The sequence below is a fragment of the Besnoitia besnoiti genome, chromosome VII (assembly GCF_002563875.1).
Source record: "Besnoitia besnoiti strain Bb-Ger1 chromosome VII, whole genome shotgun sequence".
NCBI classification, from domain to species: domain Eukaryota; phylum Apicomplexa; class Conoidasida; order Eucoccidiorida; family Sarcocystidae; genus Besnoitia; species Besnoitia besnoiti.
Window position 1 is genome coordinate 3322563 of NC_042362.1, and position 19712 is coordinate 3342274.

General features: G+C 55.0%; 2 protein-coding genes across 2 annotated transcripts; one reads left to right on the forward strand and one right to left on the reverse strand.

Annotated features, from left to right (window-relative positions):
* Positions 1 to 1544: 1544 nt before the first annotated feature.
* Positions 1545 to 6504, forward strand: BESB_080730 (uncharacterized protein; the record flags this gene model as incomplete). The annotated part of the gene is made up of 8 exons (XM_029366435.1): positions 1545 to 1770; positions 2389 to 2526; positions 3006 to 3095; positions 3547 to 3630; positions 4082 to 4206; positions 4464 to 4583; positions 5057 to 5431; positions 5740 to 6504. 8 exons carry the CDS (start codon positions 1545 to 1547, stop codon positions 6502 to 6504), a joined length of 1923 nt encoding a protein of 640 aa, XP_029217866.1.
* A 1263-nt stretch (positions 6505 to 7767) lies between these two features.
* Positions 7768 to 18039, reverse strand: BESB_080740 (uncharacterized protein; the record flags this gene model as incomplete). The annotated part of the gene is made up of 14 exons (XM_029366436.1): positions 7768 to 7964; positions 8258 to 8398; positions 8966 to 9373; positions 9934 to 10175; positions 10664 to 10790; positions 11261 to 11484; positions 12391 to 12509; positions 12990 to 13077; positions 13444 to 13552; positions 13828 to 13862; positions 14647 to 14942; positions 15657 to 15773; positions 16199 to 16360; positions 17029 to 18039. 14 exons carry the CDS (start codon positions 18037 to 18039, stop codon positions 7768 to 7770), a joined length of 3276 nt encoding a protein of 1091 aa, XP_029217867.1.
* Positions 18040 to 19712: the final 1673 nt, after the last annotated feature.

Genomic DNA, 19712 nt, shown 5'->3' on the forward strand with positions numbered 1-19712 from the left:
GCTGTCCGTAATCAATGACTTGGACTTATCGCTCCGCCCCTTCGCTCGCTCGAATTCTCGGGTGCTGTCTTTTGCATTTGGACTGAAAAGTGTCAATTTGAGAAGGAGGGCAATCTTGTTTTATTGTGTAAAAAGCTACCGGTCATTGGACGCCCGTGCGCGCATGCAGAGACAAGCGCGCAGTGTGAGTAAGGAGCGGTTCCGTAGAAGGCGCAGTTCGTGTCATTCGCGAGAAACCAACGAAGCGACTCTTTACAGTTACCTCGGAGTTCCAACCTCATCTTTTTCGGCCTATGGCGAGTCGGAAGGAGTACAACGCCTCCAACGCGTTTCAAACCTCCCGTCTCGTCTGTAACGTCACTGGGTTACTCGTCATCTCGGGATAGAGGGTCCCGGTGCGCCACGCGTTCTTGCTGAGATGCAACGGCGCTGGATTCCCGTCCCTGTGAGTGCCATCTCTTGGCTCCTTGCTTTCAGGTGCCGTCTGGAGAATGTTGAATTGGTTCCGGTTCTTCCTGTAGGCCTTGCTTTCTTTGTTTCACATTCATGTCGCGTTCCGAGTCCGACGACGCGTGTTTCGAACCGTCAAACCAGGAGCCCTCCCTCTTCGTATGATGCGTGTTTCTCACCCCTGAAACTAATTCTCTGTAGCGGAAGGATTTAGCTTTGCCCGTTTCGGATTTTGCATTCTGGCGATTCTCATGTTGCCGGTTAAATCGATCCAGGTCGCGTGGAGACACATTTTTCTCCCGCTTCAGCGGAATAAAGGCGGGCGAACGCAGCGGTGAGCCGGGCTTTCCCGCGCCTTTTGAGTCAGAGCTCTCGTTGATTTCTGGTCAAAGGAATCTTCTTTTCTGGCAAACAGGTCTCTCCTGTCGATCTTCTTGCTTTATCAGTCCCGTGTGTCGGTCTCTTTTCATTTTCAACGCACCGTCTCCAGCTCTCGTTGCTTGCCGTGTCGGGTTTCCGATCGTTCGGCGGTAGACAATCGATTTTTCGCTGCCTTTCTTCAAAAGGGTTGTTTCGCATCCCGTGCGGAATCGGAAAAGAGTTAACAAGTCACCCTGGTGGCCTAATCCCCGGTTTCCGCTTGCCGATTTCCGCTGTGGAATAGGTTGCCGCGCGCCTTGTCTCACGGTCCAGCTTTCTTTCGCGATATTTCGGTCATTTTCCAGCTCTGCGGCGCTGCATGTGTCCGCCACCCCAGCACATCCATGTACATTTTGTTTTCAAGTTTTTCACCTCTGTATTTCTTTCGTCCCCGTGTAGCCTCTCTTCAGGCTTTGGCGGCATGGACTGAGCGCGCGGATGAGCACGCTGGAGTTTTTCCTCTCTGCTGGAACTCACGTATACAAGCCTGCCGCTCGACAACGCTCTTTTCCTGTGATACTCCTGCTGTCGACTCTTTATGCATGTCTATGTGTATGTCTCTCTGCATGCACAGGGCTACAGCTTCTCTCCGTTCTGGCCTGCGCGTGCACGTGTCCGTGTCTAGAGTTTAAGCGTGTGAACCGAGCCTTTCGCCTCCGGCCGTCGACGCAGCCATGGAGCTCGGGAGCTACGCAGAGCGCCAGAGGCAGCGCGACCCCCTCAACGTGGAGCAGGAGCCGCCGGCCGCGTTCAGCCAGCAGGCGGCGTCGCGCGCCAGTGCGCTTCGCTCAGCCTTCGCCGGCGGCTGGCTTGGCGGAGACACTCGTGGCGCGGACGCGCTGGCAGAAGACGCGGAATTCGCCATCTCGGGGTACTCGCCATACGACGTCGCGTACCGAGGTAGGCCTGCGCCCGCGTCGCGGCTCCGCGACGTCCTGTCGCTCCCGAGCGCAGACGATTCAGCCGCCAGCGCCTCTCGAGCAGGAAGATCTGCGGGTTTCGCGCGCTGAGCACGGTCTGGCTCTAAGGCGCACTGAAGGCGTCGCGGATGCAGACTGGAACGACGGAACGGCTCTGGAATCCTGGAGTGCTGTCGGTGCCTCGGCCTCAGTCCCGATGTACTCGCCGTCGCCTGGGCGCTGGCGAAGCGCCTCGCTGGCTTATTACCTGCCGCTGAAATCCGCGAACTCTCGCGGTAGCCTCGAACGCTGTAGCGCCAGTTGCCAGCGAATCTCTCTCTTGAGTACTACACGGACTTACAGGCCTGTGCGCGAGTGCATATATCCGCATACATATGTATATATTTATTGATATGGAAGCGTGTATATATGTATGCAGCGTAACTGAGGAGGGAAGTAAGGTGTTTCCGGTCTCCTCTCTTTATGCCCGCTTCCTGACGCAAAAAGGCGTCTGAGCACGCGGTGCTATAGCTGCATTTGTTTCGCGGATGCAGCTTCTCGGTTGCGGACTAGGCGCACAGATGGTTGATTCAGTTTTTGTCGCTTTTTTTCTCTTCAGGGCAGGCGTACGGAGACAGCGCACTGGTCGGGCGGGCTGGCACGGGTGGCTCAAAGACGAGTCGCGTGGCCTTCCTTTTCGTGGGAGTTCTCATCGCAATCTCGTCGGCCTACTTCCTTTTCCACCAAACTGCAACTCGTAAGGCTGCTCCGTATCCTCCACATTTGAAGGTGCATATATATTTATACATATGTCGTTGATATATATGTCAACTCCGGTGTAAAGTTGGTGAACTCCGCGCCATAGTGTTCGCAGGAGCTGATATGGCACCCGGCGCAGATAAGACGTGCACTGTCTGTAGCGCAGAGTCGATCTTTGAACGTGGAAGATGGGTATGGAGGCATAGATATATAGACACAGGCGCCAGAGGAGGCGGGCAACGTCTAAAAGGACTGCGACTTCACGCGTTTCATCACCCAGCTTTGCTGGGCTGCCATGCTGAGGCGGCGGCGCTCCGCGCGTCGCGCCTCTCGCCTACCTCCGAGGTAGCCTGACCCGCAGACAGAGTTCCTTTCCGTTTGGTGTTTTGCGCAACCCTAAACCTTTAAAGGATTGGGCCCTCCCGCGCCGCCGGAGTCAGCGGAATCCAGAGATGTTTGCTTGTCTGTTTTTTCCAGCGCACATTGTCTCGACGAGCGAAGGCGACCCATGCGTAGTTGACCGCTCACCCGGGTGCGCAGCGTACCCCTTTTACGACGGATTTGACAGTAAGCGGCGTTCGCGGCGTTGATGATGAGGGCGACTGAAAAGCAGGAAGGAGCGCGCCTGGGCGCGTTCTCGCTCTCGCTTTTTTATCTATATTCATAAATATATATATGTGTGTGTAAATGCACATGCTGAGAGGGGAGAACTGCGTGAGAGGACGGTTTTGGGGTGTATGGCGTAGTTCATAGCTTGCGTGTCGTGTGGGCATGCGGGCAACCGTGGACTCGTCCTCATATCTACATGTCTACCTGCATGTGTATGCGTAAGGAATATTTCGCCAGGCGCATATTCGTCTGTGTCGTGTACCGACGGCTTTAACAGTCTCTTGTACGCGTATATGCATGCATGCATATTTATAACTATAAATATGCAGATGAGAGCAGACGTTTGTGAACTGAGTTTAGTTGGCATCTGCATAAGGACGGAACTCTGTGTCTTTGTGGACTCTCTCAGGTGGTCTGGTGCGAATGATTGACGCAGACACGACGACGAATAATTTCCTATTTCGTTCAGCGATGCCGCTCGATCCTCTAACTCGTATGTCACTTTGTTCGAAGATTTTTTTTCGAGTTGCTCAGCTTACCAGCACTTTGGAACGCCAAAAATGGCTTACCAGTCGACACAGGGGAATCCGGGACTCTGGCCGCATCCTCGATCGTGTTTTGAAGTCTGTTTCGATTCTCTTTTTTATGTTGTTGATAGTGCCGGCGTTGAAAAAAGTGGTCCCGTGGTCAGCCTTCAGCGCGAGCCTGAGCTGAAAGTCGTTCTCGGTCCCTCTTGGCGTACCGAAAGACGGAGGCACTCATGTGTCATGTCACGCAAGCTCGGATGGCGCTTCCCGTCTTCCCCCACCGTGGGTCTTTATTATCATATGTAGACAGGTACATGTTCGTGCAGTCATATGTGTTTGCCTGCGTGAGTGTCGCGAAACTCCTCCGACATCTAGAGAGACGGGGCTGGACGGCGAGGCGTTTCAACTTTCTTTCAGACAATCTCGCACTCTACAAGGCGCAGATGGCGGTCGCTGAACAGGCTGAACGCAACGCGCTGCAGCTGCCTGCGCGCGCCAAAATGCTCTTCTTCTCCTTCCAGTGGGACGGCTACAACGGCCCGGTAGGCAGAGCTGAATCTACACCGCGAAATAAAGGCGGCTCATGTGCCGGTTTAGGTGTTGCAAGGTAGATCCTCGTTTGCATGACCCCGAATACGGGTTGCCGCGTCTCAGCCTTTCCGCGTTTACGAGATACGCGCTTTCGTCGCCTCTTCGCGTGTTTCCTCCAAAGTCTTTCTCGCAGCAGGACGCTGTGCGCTGTCCTGCGGCTTCTGACGGATTTGTTTGTGGTTTTTGCGGGGTGGGTGTGCCTATTTAGCTGTTTGAGCGCTGCGAAGTCGCGAGAGAGGCCTGCCAGGCGCGCGCGGTCGCGGGCCTCGGGGCTGTTCACTGGCCGCTGTTTGGTCAGAACGTTAATCCGTTCAGTCTGCCGGAGGAGGTGAGTTGAGGCGGAGACGCGCCTGAAAAACGAGGCAGCTGTCGGCAACCGGATTCAGCGGGAATCAGACACAACCGGGGCAAAACGAGAGACTCAAGCTCTTAGAAAAGGCTGTCGCTCGGTCCCGCCGCGTATGAAGTGGTAGAAGACGGAGGAGAAGCAAAAGAAAGCAAGAGAAAGGGAGAATTGTGGTGTCGCCCGCAACACGTCGGCGAAGCGGTGCATCTCAAGGTTCGAAAATACTCGCATGCGAGGACAGCTGTGATCGTAAACCGCAGAACTGTCACATCAGATTGGATTTGAGGCACTCCCGAGGCCTTGCTTCACTTCAGCTGCTCAGTACTTTCTTCTTATGCCGGAAGCGTCACTGTTTTCGCGGAGGGCGCTTTATTTCTCCTGGAGATGGCGAAGGCTGTGCGCATCCGCGAGTTCACGTGTTTTCTGGCTTTCGCTGCGGTGTACGTACACCTCAGACCCGAACCGAACTGGCTCGGACTTTCCCTGACTGGGACGTCGACGCGCTGGACCAGAAAGTTTCCCTGCTGCACCAAGTGGTGCACGTCTCGACCAAGGAGAACACGGCAATCTTTACCACGGAGGACGGGCAGTCTCTCTTTGCTGCGCCTGCGGTCGCTCAGAGTGCGTCGGGGCTGGGGAAGGGCGCCAGCTCCGCGGGCTCGCCTGTGAACGAAGGAGCCGACGCGCAAGCCTCTGCCGCAGACGACGATACCCCCGTCATCGCCGTGATCCACTGCCACCACGGGTCCGACCGAACAGGCGCCGCGACTGCGGCCTACAAAATGCGGTACCTCGGGTTTTCCCTCGACGCAGTCTTTCGCGAGAACCGAGTGAGCCGCCCGCCGCTGGAACATCCGACAAAGAGAGCAGTGCTTCAGACCCGGGGGTGGGGGTAGGGTGAGCAAGAGTGGACGGGCGTGCGCAAGGTGGTAACTACGCACGTGTTTCGGAGGGGCACGGGTACGCGACGTTTCTTTGCCTCGAGGGATGAGTCGTGTGAGAATAAAACAGACTTCCTCCACTAGGCGGCTTAATGGGGACTCCACTGCCGGTTGAGCTGCAAAGCCGGCATCCGACAGCAGCTGCGTGCGGCAGCTTGCCTAGACGGGTGTGTCGCTTTTTCTGTTGGTCTGTGCAGGCGCTCGGGCAGCGCCTTCTCGAGAGCCTCTACGCGATGATGTGGTATTGTCTGTATCTCGAAACGGCGCTGGAGATAAAAACCGCCGCGTGCCACGACGTCATCGCCGCACACCCCGATCTCGCCTTCGTGTCCAACGGCCACGCGCCGCAGACCCCGCCGGGTGTCCTGCCCCTGGTCCCCGTCCCCCCCTCAGTCCCGGGCCCGCGCCTCGTGGGCCCCGCCGGCGCGCAGGTGACCGCGCGGGCGCCGGCCGCGTCGATCCGCGGGGCAGTCTCTGCGCGGCCAGAGCCAGCTGGCCCGAGCCCGAACGCGCCGCAGGCCCCGCCGGCAGCAGGTGGAGGAGGCGCGAGCGCCGCGCCGGAAACGACCGCAGCCGCAGGCGTGCGCAGCGCCAACGACCCCCTCGGGCCGCGAGGGCGATGGAGCCCAGACGTGTCTGGCGGGCTCGCGGGCCAGCCCGCCAGCCAACCCGCTAGCCAGCCCACTAGCCAGCCTGTTAGTGGGGCCACGCCGGCGTCTGTGCAGACGCCGCAGCTCGCTTCACAGGGAGAGAGTCCGAGCGGGTATTCCGTTGTGCTGCCTGACAAGTTTGCGAGCGAGGCACAGAGTCGAGGGGAGTCGCCCGAGCAGGCCGCGCTGGCAGCGCAGTGGGAGAGAAAGCCGAGCCTAGAAAAGCACGGTCCCCCTGTGCGGCCGTCGCTCGCGGAGGTGCCGCCTTTGGAGGCGAGCTCCTGGGGCGACTCCGCGGGGAAGGTGAACTGAAAGTGGCCTGAGCTTCCAGCGAACGAAGAAAGCTCCACGCGCCTGGCGTGGTTTCGCTTGTTTTGGAGGATTCGACGAGGCCTCAGGGGTTTTGTGGGGAGGAGAAAAAGGCATCGACGCGTTCGGCGGCGGTTAGAAAGGGAGCATCTGAAGGGCATTTTGTCCAGACGCGGGGCGAGTCTCGTCAGGTGTATGTGCAGGCGACATGTAGGCATGGCCCTAAGGCGCTGATCCAAATGAAGACGCAGCAGAGCGGCGTTTCGTAGTTCCGCCGCACACTGATATCGATCTTCGTGGCTCGATTCGCGATTGTTTGATAAAAAGGGAAGATGCGCTGCCGCGCGTCGTGCTTTCGCGAGCCTGTGGGCGTGCGAGTGGATTCTAGTGTGGAGGCGAACGCCCCGTAGATGCAAATATATGTATGTATAACTGATGCATGTAAGTCTACATGTCTTTGACGAGTGCGCGTCTCGATTCTACGGCGTCTCGATCGACTGCGCGGCGGCAACAGCGCCAGACTCTTGTGGATTTCGCACCTGACTCGAGTGGAGAAACGAGAATTTCTTAGTTGTCGTCTCAGACATGAAACGCGACCCAAAGGCGCGGCGGCGGAGCGCCCCGAGCCGGAGTCCATGCATGCGTTGCGTTCAGCGCTGTGTGTGCAAGTACTCTTTGTTTTAGCACAAATCTGTAAATTCATGTAGTCGCTCTAAACACCGTCACCAGGCGCACTCGTATATATATATATATATGTGGAGGCAGGCATGCGCTTTCCTCCGGCGGAGACTCAGTAACTGAGCTATGCAGGTGTCCGCACGTAGGATGTGAGAGAGAGACATACATATATATATATATAATGTGTATGTGCATCGGCTATTGTAGACGGATGAATACTCAGCCAGACTGCTACTGGTGCAACGAGAACTTCGCTCTATGCTTTGCCGAGCAAACGTTGTATTTTTAGCCTGAATTTCTTTCATGGCGAGACGTCTCCAGCGGAGCGTTGGCCGCCCGGGATCTGAGGCGCGCGCGGGGTCTCTACAGGCTTGAACCGACAGCATTGACGTGAGTGGAGCAGTGCGCGCGGGCGCCAGAAGCAGAGAATAAATATCGACATGCCGCAAACCTTCACATGTATTTACACACCGACATACACACTTGAATCAATACCCAAACAGACACTAGATGCATGCGCGCCTGATGGCAGAGGTAGGCCACCCAGAGATGTCGAGTGATGTTTCTTGTCAATGCCCAGTTTCTGTTTCACCGCGCGGGCGCTTCGCCAGGGCTCCTCTCGAGGCCAAGGGCTGCCGCGTCGGCCCGCAGGACGCCAGCTACTGCCTCGAGCAGCAGACGGCGGAAAACGTCTGAGACGACTGCGGGGAGCGCCTCCAGAGAGAGATTTTCGTCGTGGGCCAGCAGGGTCTCGAGACCGTCTCCGCGGTCGCGCGGCGAGCTTTCTGTCTGCCAATCGCTCTAAAAATGCACACGTGCAGCGCCGAGGTGGCGACAAAGTGTGTCAACTGCCGCACAGAGGGCGCGTCTTCTCAGGTGAAGTGACAAGAGTCGTCGCAGGTGCGCGGAGACAACCTAGGCGAGACGCGTGTAGCAAAGAAACAACACATATAAATATATATATTGTTTCACATATGTCTACGCATATATATATATATATATATATATATATATGCATACATATACACGTATCGACACATATCTGTATCCATGTGATATATATAATATCGCATCTCACGGACTTTGGCAAGCGCGGCAGGCAGCGTCGGGACGCAGTCGAGGAAGTTGGCGGTGAGAGGCGACCAGTTTTTGAAATCTTCGCGGAGCGTGAGACCGGGTACCGCGTAGGTTGCATGTGCGGCGGGCGCGCCGTTCGCCGCTGCGCAGGCCATACAAGGGCGCGCGCCTCACGGCGTTTTTGGTGCGCTGCCGCAGAGACAGTTTCGCCCGTCTGCAGAGAAGTCCCACTACCCCCGACTGGAGGCAGAAACGCCGGTCACTCAGAGGACAGGCACGCGTCTTCAGACAGAGTTCATCCACGTGCGTACGGCGCTCGTGGATGTGCAAGTTTTTTCCTCCGTATTTTGACTCCGTATTTTGAAGCAGTAAACAGGTTACGTTGTTTCTGAGGTCGTGCAGAAGGAAGCCACGAGAGCGCCACAGCAGGAAGGCACCAAGTAAATTCGATTCCTTCAGTCTGGCTGCAAACGGAACACGCTAGCCCAAATTCGAATTCGCTCTGAAGGTGCATCTTGCTCAACGGCGTAAGCGACGTCACGCACAGTAGACTATGCGCGCCGCCTGAATCTCCAGAGAGAGCCTCGTAGAGACGATCGAAGCGTCAAGCGCATCGATATAGGGAAACACACAAAGGCGCACATTCACATCTATATAGTTATATTATTATATATAGCCTGGTAGCAGTCTGTGGACACCTCAAGCGTACTGTTTGGGTATTTATCTGCTGCGCTCGCCTCGAGGGCCTGCGGGCTCGCGGCGGTAGGCCGTGGCAGCCCGACAATCTCGTCGAAGCGAGGCGCAGGTTCCTCGAGCAGCGTCTGGAGAATCTCTGCGGTCTTCTCCGAATGTAAGACGGCGTGAATCATCTCAGTCATGGTTTCCATCACGAGAGCCAAGCCGATCGGCGGAAGCGACGCGGACGGCAGGCGATTTTCTTTTCCTCCAGCGGCAGCAGGCGGATTTCGTTTTCTTCTTCGAGTGAGAAGGGCGGCGGCGCTCCCTCCTCGCCGTCGTTCTCCACGAGGCAGCTCGCGACGCAGATCGGAATCTCCGTCACATTCCGCACGGAGAATTCGCGCGTAGAGGCGGCGCCTGCGGGCGTCTGCGGGAAGACCTGAAACGTGAAGGCGCAAAGACGACCAAAGATCGCGAAGATGCACACGCGAGAGCACAAGAAGCGTCGCCGATCTTCTCCGTAGTTTTCTGTAGCTGTCGAGGCACAGGCGCATGCGCAGGTGCCTCGCGAGACAAGCCAGACATGCACAGAGGGCGAAGCCTTCGCCCCGCGTCGCCTCCGCTCCAAAGCCTGCATGTGCCATTTCTGAGTCCGCCATCCACTTTTCGGATAGACGCCGGATGCCTTCCACTTGAGGCACGTAGAACGATGGTCATGAGGAGCACAAGAGAACTTGCACCCGGTGGTAGACAGGGACCTTCAAGATTTAAGTCACATGTCTGCACAGAGGCTCCCGCTCGATTCCTGGCTTGCTCCCTAAACCTTTTAGAGTTGCACGCAAGAGCTAAGGAACGGTATATCGAGGCAAACTCTGCATGTGCGCGCTTCGCGTCTCTCGCTCGCTGTCTCTCTCTGCAGCGCCTGCCCCCTGCCGGCGCCAAGGCGACGCAGCTGAGCCATCTGCGGCGCCGCTGTGAAGCCTCCTCCACTCGCTTCACTTCCGGAGCGCTTCTCTGTCTGCGCTGCGCGCGTCTCGCACGGCCTCACCAGCGTTTCAGGCTTGACTGTCATCGCGGGCGCCCACGCGCACCCGTAGACGCGCAGGCGCTTTGCGAAGGCGGGCTTGCCGTCCAAAACCAGGCTGAAGCTCCCGGCGCTGAAGACGTTCGTCGCCGGCGCGAACTGCAGGAGAAGCAGCTGGAAGCCTTGCGGCGGAATCTCCCCCGACAGCGGCCACGCGCTGAAAAACAAAAAATCGAGGCGCACTGAACCCAACAGATTCGCGCAGTGACTTTCTGCGTGCATTCCTACGTACAAATGCGTACTCAGGAGTACTCAGGACCATACGCATACGTAGATCCATATATATGCGTATATCTATGTACATGTATGTTTGGATCTACGTACAGTGAGATGTACGTGTGCGCCTGCATTCATATATGTGGTATTTGTGGTTCGTTTGCTTAAAGAGATATGAAGAACGACTCGTGGAGAGTATGCAGATGCATGTAACTATTAATAAATTCTAGTCAGACTCTCTCTTTGTGTGTATTCTATTCAGTGTTGTGTCGACAGACTCACTTTGAGCTGCACGATGTGCGCTCCTGCATTTTAGACTGTCTAGGAGTTGCGCGTGCGTAACACGGAATATGCAGGGTCGACAAGGGGTTGTTTCGGTATTTCTTGACTCTCTTCTGAATTGTGTGTGGGTCGACAGCAAACTATTACCTGAAGACCGCTGCACCTGTCGTCGCGAGCTCCTCATTCGCCGCATCTTCACCCTCAGGCAACACCTCGAACGACAGCGGCGTGTCGCCTTCATTCAAAATCTGTGTAACGTGGAAGGCCTTTTCGCCTGAAGAGAAATCGAATGGACTGGAAAACAAGCTCTGTAGAAGCCCCTGTCACTGCTGTAGGCGCTGCGCGGTCTATGTGGTGTGCAGGCGACAGGAAAAGTGATATAGCAATGGTAGGGAGATCAAGAAGGCAAAGAGTTGCACTACTCAGCGGCCAGTGTCGAGACGCTCGAACAGAATTTAGTAGACAAAGACAGAGATAATTTGCGCATCCGTAGCTAATGAACAGGGTGTTTCGGCTCTGCGGAAAAGCAGAGGACGGCGCTACCAGCTGCGTGTTTTTCAAAGAGGCGAGTGCCTCGCAGATTGACAGGGAATATGCGCGGCGGCAGGCCGCTGCGCCAGCTCGCGTGGAGACTGCCTTACACGAACTCCGCGAGGACGCTAGGCACCTACTCCTGTCCTCAATGTTTGCCCTATCATTTGTCGCGCCGCCTACGCCTCTATGACGCGGATATTTCGAGTTCACCTGGAAAGCAGGGTTTGAAGCGAACGGCCGTTTCTGCGAGACGAGCTTTCGGCGGTAGAGCCTTGGCGCAGGGAGGCAGGGCGCGGGCGACGCATGCGATCGAGGCGGGCAGCTGAAGCGCGGAAGGCTCTACAAGGTGGTAAGACAAGTTTATTGACGGGCACACCGCCGCCTCGAGCACGCAGAAGTCCACGAACTCCGACGACGTGCCGTCGTACGTAACTCTGAAAGGAAAAGGAGGGAACTACTTCGCAAAAATATGTCTCCAATGCGCAAGCGTGTCTAGGGAAGTGTCGAGACTCATGCTTCGCTTGTGGTTTCGCTCTCAAACGAGACCGGGGCGCTTGGTGACTCGAAAAATAACGCATGCACTTTGTTTGGTGAACCAGTCTGAGGAAGCAGACTAGCAAGAGAGTCACCCCGCTGTGAGACGGCCAAAGTCCTGCTAATTGAGCACAGGCAAAACAAGCGCGGTCACGAACGGGAGACAGGACGAAGCCGACTAGCAGGAACCCGTTTTGAGCCGCATCTGTTCGCATTTACAAGCATACATATCTATATACATCCCTAGATATATATATATATAATTGTATGCATATGACATGTGGTAGGCGAGAACGGAGCTACAACGCTTGTAAGACGAAATAATCCAGCATCACCCCACAGATATCTTCGCAAACATGGATGTCCCCATATGTGCATACTTCATCCCGCGCACGTTCCGTCCAGAGAACTCTAGCGTGTTCGTGTTCATTCCGAGTCGCCGCCGATAAGACAGCGTGGCGCAGCCGTCTGCCGACGCCGAGGAGAAAATCGAAAAATCTTGAAAAGATGCAGGCGTCTCTCGCCCTTGCGGCGCCATGAACTCTTGCAAAGCTCGCGCGTCAACGCATGGTCTGTTCGCCATATCTGCCTCTACACGATTGTGTTTCCAGACTTTTCTCAAAAATGCTTCGCGTTTACGCCGGGCGGGCCTGCCAACTGGCGCCAAAGCTCCCGAGCGCCTGCAGGCTCTTGTCTTCGGCGCTGGCGCGTTCGCAACCTCAACGCAAAGTGCAAAAAGGGCACAATTCGGTGCAAAAACGTGTTTTTTATTCGATAAAGCTGCCTGATCACGTGCGCGGCCTCACTGGAAGGTGGTGACGGCGTTGGGCAGGAGCTCGGCTCGCGCAGCGTAGACAGAAAAGCCTGACGGGGGGTGCGGTTTCCGTCTCGCTCGATCGAGAGCGTCTTTCCAGATACATGTGAACTGCATAAATAAAGAAAGCGCGTGGCAATTGGTAAAGCCCTCTGATGTCGAGGTCAAGCACCTGCTCACCCTCGAGCTCGATTTCTCCCTCGTGGTGTAGCGGGCACGCTTCGGCGAATATGCTTCTCAGCCAAAGAGCGGAGCGTGAGGTCGCAAAATTGAAGTCTTCTCGTGCAGGCGGATGCATGCGGTGCGGAGGCAGTTGAACGCAAAGCCGCTGAAAAAAATTGACGCGATGTCCGGCTGATGCCGCAGGAATCCTTCAAAGTGTGCGTCAGCGCCCCCGAGGGACGCAGAGAAACTTGGTAACACCAGCGATAGTGTAGATCTGCACGATATCCTCCCCATAGATATGCACGGATGTGAAAAAATATATATACCTTTTATATTCATTTACGTGTGGCATTTTTTTGCGGATATGCAAGTGCACGCATACGCGTTTGTTTGCGTAGAACCCGTGGATATCTGTAGAGGAAGTACCTTTTTGTTGGATGTGTTGGTCACGGAGAGGGCTCGCGGGAGCTCGCCAGCCTTGAATTCCAACACCTTCGGCGAAAGCGAGATGCCGCTGCGCAGACGAGTCTCATAGGCACAGGAGTCGAATTCCAGAATGACAGTTTTCACCCCTGTATAGCAAGAATACCCCTCTGGCAATCATCGTGGAAGTGGCGTAGAGACACAGCACCTATATCTGCCTATAAGCATACACATATTTCTATATGCATATATGTCGACGTATTGATATATATATATAATGGCAGACGGGACGTTCGCGCATGCGCACTTCGACTTTCGTCTCCTCATGCGCATGCGTGTGGGCATACTGCTTCGCAATAAAAAATGAAGGAAATGGGGCGCAGGACAGCGCAAAGACGGAAGGGGAAAAACAGAAATTTTTCTGCTCTAATGAGAGAAATCGCGTGTCTGTCCTCACTCGGATGACGCGTCTCCCTCAGTCATCAAAGAAGTGAAGAGAGAGAAGCTCGTTTCTGGCGGCTCAGGGACCTTGTCGGGGTTGCCTTGGCAATCCAATTCGAGGGAGTCTGAAGCAAAAACGGATTTTGAAAGGTCAATTAGCACTCCAATTGCTGGGTTGCTCAACGTGGTGAGGCGCAAGGAGATAGAGAGCACGAAAACCACGAAAAGGCAAGCGTGGGCTGTCCCGTAGGCAGAAAGCAAACTCCCGTTGTTTTACATCCCCCCATCTAGTGCAGCGCTCCGCGTTTTCACCGTTTTGGAACACAGTCGCGACAAGCGCATCCTGTAAATACTTTTTCCAAGGCTGCGTGCCGTCGCTTCCCGCCAGCTCCCCTCTCACCTGCCGGCGGGGTGCCCTTCCCAAACTCGGTCCACCTGCAGCACAGAATTTCGAAAGTCCAAGCAGCTCGTCGGTAGCGAATTACAGAGAAGCCCCGAAAGCGCGCTGATGATGCGGATTTGCACTGCTTTTCTGTAGCTACGTGCGTCGAAAAAAGGCTCGCTGGAAAGCGCGCTGGGCACCAGCATTCCATTTGGCGATTTCCACCTCGTACTGTCGCTTGAAGCTGTCTTTGCTATTATCAGAGGTTTTCCGCAGGAGATATAGAATGGAGAGGAAATAAGGGAGGGAAAGGTACACCGGCGCTCGGTACACGCCGCCAGTGTCAGGCGATTGCGTAGAAGAAGACGGGTACGTCTTCGGGTTTATACGAAGAGTACGTCCACACATATGCAGCTGGAACTCCTCCAGCAAGTGCAAAGCAGGAGGGAGCCGAGTCGGAGAGCAGAGTCAGCGGCGCTCAAGAAGTTCCGTCTTCGGTGCAATTGCTGGAGGATCTTCTCAAGGTTCGTCGATCGGCGCGCGATTAGTTGGCGGCTGAGCTTTCTCTGTCACCCATGAGTATGTCAAGTATATATATATATATATATGCATCTGTATGTGTCTATATGTATCTGCGTGAACGAGTGGCTTGGAGTCTCCAGTAGGTAGACACATTTAAGTGTGTATATGTTGTCTTGCCGCTTGAGAACGCATGCAGCGTTCTGGATGGCCCGGATGGACACATCTTAGATATCAGCTGTCTGTCTCCCTGCTGGCATTTGTGCAGTGTCTTGTGCTTCTTTTTTTCATTTCTTTCATGGTCGCAGGTCTCCGGACCTCCTCAGGTAGACGTGACCCAGGGTGACTGCGGCCGGTCGCTCGGCGCTGGTGTAGCAGGTTCCCAGGAGATCGAGGGCGAGCGGTTTTTCGCCGCCCCGAAGGAGAAAAAAGCTTCTTTTGTGGAGCTGTAGCGCCGCGTGCGAGCGAAAGGTGAAGGCGACTGTGGTCGCGGTCTGCGGGGGGAGGATCCCGCGCGGCTTGTCCGCGCGCACGAAACTCAAATTGTGCAAGTTGACCAGCTGATACGCGACGGCGCGCTTCGAGAGGTTGCGGAGCTTCACCTGCCTGATCACCTGCGGAGGGGATACGAGCGAAGAAGGAAAGGCAGAAACTTCCCGCTGGAAACACGAGACAGCTGCCCTGCGGGCGTCGCAGACCGCCGCGGCGCCTCGAAAAGCTCGGAGCTACACCGACGCACAGCCTTACGTAGACGTTTTTGCTGCGGATATTCATGCCTGCTGGACGCACATACGGATCGTCTCCGTGGGGACGGACTGACGAAGAGGCCGTCGTGCTGCCCACATGCTTTAAGCTACGCTGGATATCACGACCTTTAATGCGCTTAACGATGGTCATGAAATGTGCAAGAGAACTGAGATCTGCTCTGTGTTGTGACAGACACCCAAGCCAGAAGAACTGTACGCAATTTGCGTTCCAGAGCGCGGACCCAGTACGCGATGCACACAGACGCATTTTCGCATTGGCAGACATATTGAGAGCGCTTTCCACACAACATTCTCGCGGGCCGTACCGACAGAATTCAAGCATTCCCCTGTATCAGTCTCTGGCACACGCACTCACCGTTGTGTCTACCCGTACGCGGAGGCGCACGAGAGGACATCCCTCCGCGACTGCTAAGAAATGGGTACGATATGCGAAAGTATATGAAAGTGTCTATGTTGTATGGAAACGCAGCGATGCGCCGCTACACGTATGCATATGCTGTGCGGACAAACGTACAGGTCTGCCGTTTCTGTGTGTTTTTAGGCATCGGAATTGAAGCATACCTTAACGCCGGCTGGAACGCTGCCAAAGTGGAGGCTGTCGGAGGAGAGCGTCACCTGAACTGCGCCGACGATCCCCCGAACTTTCACGGTGAGAGGCGCTCCACTCCTCATCACCACCTGCGCGGCGAGTTACAAACTCTGCACAGAAACAAATGCAGGTGTCGCCTCACGTTTGTCCGCATCGAGCTTCACGATTGCTGCTGGAAGCGCGCGTGGTCCTTACATAGACGCAAAGTTCTGTGTGCATTGTCAATCGATCTATGTGCCTTCGTGCATGCGATGGTGAAGGGGTGCTGCGGCCATGCATGGAAATTATTTCGCAGTCAAGAGCTCTTATCCGTAGGCTCTAGTAGCACGCACATATATATAGTATGGGGGGGGGTGTGTAGCTCTACAGAGAGAGCGCGGTACAAATACAGACAGACGCACACACATACATGTATATCTAGGTATTTTTTCCACGGAGGTGTGTGCGTCGCTGTGGAGTCCCACCCTATGAATGCAAGTATATGGACGGGCGTCTGCAAATTCGCGCGTATTACCTGGAATTCCTGAAAGACTTCTTCGTTGACAGAAAACCCCTGAAATTTGAACGTCAGCGGAACGGCCTCCCCAGGGCGGACGGCTCCGCTCCGTGGAGCTGCAGTTATCGTAGCTGGAAGCTTGGCGTTCGCATGCGGCTGACTTAGGCACGTGCGGACGACCTGGGGTTCGATAGGAAAACAGGTGAAGCCGCGGAACTTGAGAAAGGGAAATTCTTGCTGGAAATCAGTGCGTCTTCCTCATGGGAAGTGACGCTAAACAGAATCGGATCACCCTGAAATGGTTTGGGTCGCAGCGGCGAAGGGCTTTCTCGTTTCAAATTCAAGGTTTCTCGGACGGCGCAGCTTTTCAAAGAGTAGCTGGTAGATGGTATCCAATTGTCGTGGATGAGAAGCATTAGAAGAAACGAGTCCGGTGGAAAGAGTCGTCCAGGCGAAGGCAGCACCAATGTGTTTCGATTGAAGGCATTCGTGTGCACGTCTGAGAGGCGCGACTGCCAGCAACAAGAAACCGCACTCCGCTTCAGTGTTCTACGAGCTACAGTGTTTTCGTTTACTCGTTTGGAGTATACAGTTCTGGATCGCGGATTCTCTGTACACAGACGATAGCAACCACGCAAGACATGGTTGGTACTTCGCCGCACAGATAGTCCACGTTTCTACTAATAAAATACATCCACTTATATGTGTTTATATGGGGATCGGCGGATACGAAGGAGGCAAGCTCGTCGCTCACGTGGTTGCCCGAATGTATACAGTTGTTTTGTAGATCGATGCAGGAAGGTGCGAGCTTCCATATGCCCGGTGGCTGTTTCTAATCGTTCTCTAACCTCAAAATAGGCGGTAACGGGTGAGGAATTTTCCAAGGCAACTGTCCTTGTCTCCGACGTTCCCCAGAGGACGGTGCCGAACTCGACGGAAACCTCCGTTTCGCCATGAACATGGAGATGCGGAAGTTTTCCAATTCCTCGCACACTCATCGCGCAACACTCTGTCTCCTTTTCAGTCTCGAAAGAACACCAAGACTCATTTGCTGCCGTAGTATAGTCCTCCAGTTTCGGGTTTTTCTTTTGACATTCCGAGGTCCCAGAAGAGTCTGCGTCGCCCGGCCTTCTGTTACATGTTTGCTCGACTTCGCCCGGCGAGGCACAAATATTAGCTCTCACGATGGACGACGAGGGCACCGTCCCTTCGTGAAGGGCGGTATTTGCTTCTCGCGGTGTGCTGGACGTCACCGAACAAACAATGGTACCTTCGTAAATGAGAGCGGCTGACGGCCGGAAGACTGCAGTAAATTGCTGCATACCTCCGACAGATATGTGAGAAGTTTTCGGGTGAATTCTGAACGGGGGGGCTTCCTTCCACGAAATTTCTGCCGGGAGAGAACCCGTGTTGTGTACAAGGAAACGTACATGTGTGTCATCCTGTACGGGGCCGAACCCGAAGTCGACGCTGGGAGGCAGCGAGATTGCTGCCCGTTTCTCTGTCGCCTTCAGGAATACAACAAAGGACCCTCTTTCGCAAACGATTTCCAGCTCTTCCACAAGCGATTTTTGGCTAAGAGGAGAGAAAGTGACCGGGAGCCTCTTTGTCATGCCTGGTGGAAGTCGGAACGGCTCAGGAAACGGTAGGATGAAGGCGCGGCCGCACGACAGTTTGTAGAAGATGGTCTGATGTTCTGTGCCTATATTCTTTAACAGAAGTGGCTTCGTGAACTCGCGACCAACCATCCAGTCTGACCAAACCAGCTCGTCTTCACAGTCCAGTCGGAACGCCTCCTGGCGTTCTCGACGTGGAAGCCATTTGCCTCGAGGCGCCGATGGTGCCGTTTCGTCAGCCATTTTGGAGACCTTTCGATGTCGCTTTACCCAAAGCCACGGCCCTCACGCAGAACGACTTTGCCGTCGCAAGTGCGGGAGAGTAGAGGAAAACGCCAGAAGATTCCCTAGTCGATTACACAGCACCGCGGGGTTTCCTCCGTCGGTTGCCGATCTGCTCCAAACAAGACCATCATCAGCGCTGTATCCGAGAGGGTTTGCTTCTTTTTCAGCGACAACAGACGGACAGCTGACGTCACATTCTGAGCAGGGAGCGCGTCTTTCGCATTACCGGTGTCACTCTATGTTCCCACTGCATCATTTCTCCGTATGGCCGCAGCAAGACTGTGCATGCAGCTGACACTTTGGTGCAACAGACTTTGCAGCAGTACATGCCACACAGACCAAGGCCCTCGCTCTTTTTCCTGAAACTGCAGTTCATCTTAGTTCCTGTGCACGAGGCATTCCACAGGCTCCCGTTTCACGTAGGAGGGCTCTGTCTGCGTGAAGTTGATCCGCGCGTAGAGAAAGCACCTATATAGACATGAGAACCCCACAGTCACCTCTGTTTCCTTCCTTGCGGGGCACATCTCTTCCGAGGAAAAGCCTGGTGAAGGACAAAACTTGTGAGCAAATCACGATGTCTCGCACAAACGTGGCACGACGGAAGCACTTGTCTTGAGACTAGCTCGTGAACACATCGTTACCGCCGGACGAGATGCTTCGGTTGTAAGGCGAGCATTTGCCACTCTTCATGAAAGTGGATATGTGTGAACTACTCTGTGAGAAGTGATAACTCTTCATGTCGCTTCATCCCTCGATGCACTCCTACGCAAATATTTCTGAACGTTATTCTGCTACTTGTGCGTATTGCCCAGACCCACTGCTCCCTCCGACTACATCAGAGGTGGTGAAACCGCTGACAGGGAATTCTCTTGGAGGGCAGTCGCTACTCGATGCTCCGACAAAGCTGTTGCCCATGCGTCGCCGATACCTGCTGTATTCTTTACACGTGAGTACATGAAGATAAACTTCGCAACAGCGTGGAGCAAGGAGGCTTCCCACCCAGCGAAAGACCTGGCAGCCGGGTGCAAACGCTCCGCCTCTCCAGCACGGCAATCACTGGTGTGACGAACCTCAGCTGTAAACTTCGGTTCCCCTCTCGAAAAATGCTATACAGACGCAACTAGTGAGGTGTATGTGGCCTTAATCTACAGCAGTCCAAGGCTACTCGTCCATTTCAATGCAGGGGTACTGCACGGTGTCGCGAGTGCACGAAACCAAGCCAACAACCAAAATAGATCAGCAGTCTGTTCTGTGGGGTGTAGATCCTCACTTGACGGACGCCTGCGAGACCACCCAAGCCTACGTGCAGCGCGCCCGGGACCGGTGTGCCGGGAAGAAAAGCAGGCAAGCTACGAGTTCACTGCGACTGCCCTGTTGACTTCCGAATCACCTTTTGCCGCCAACTGCATCGCAATCTGCTTTCATGTGTGAGCTTTCAACGCTGCGTTCGTTCGCAACTACGCCGAGAACGGGAAACGTTGCTGAAAAAACCGCTCCAATGCGTCCGCTACACCGCCATCTCTAGCCAGCGTTTTGAAAAATCATTGGTGTCTCTCGCCCCCCTTCAAGGAGAAGGGCAACTACAGTGTGTAGTGTTTCGCTATACTAAAAGCGTAGACATCATAGATCAC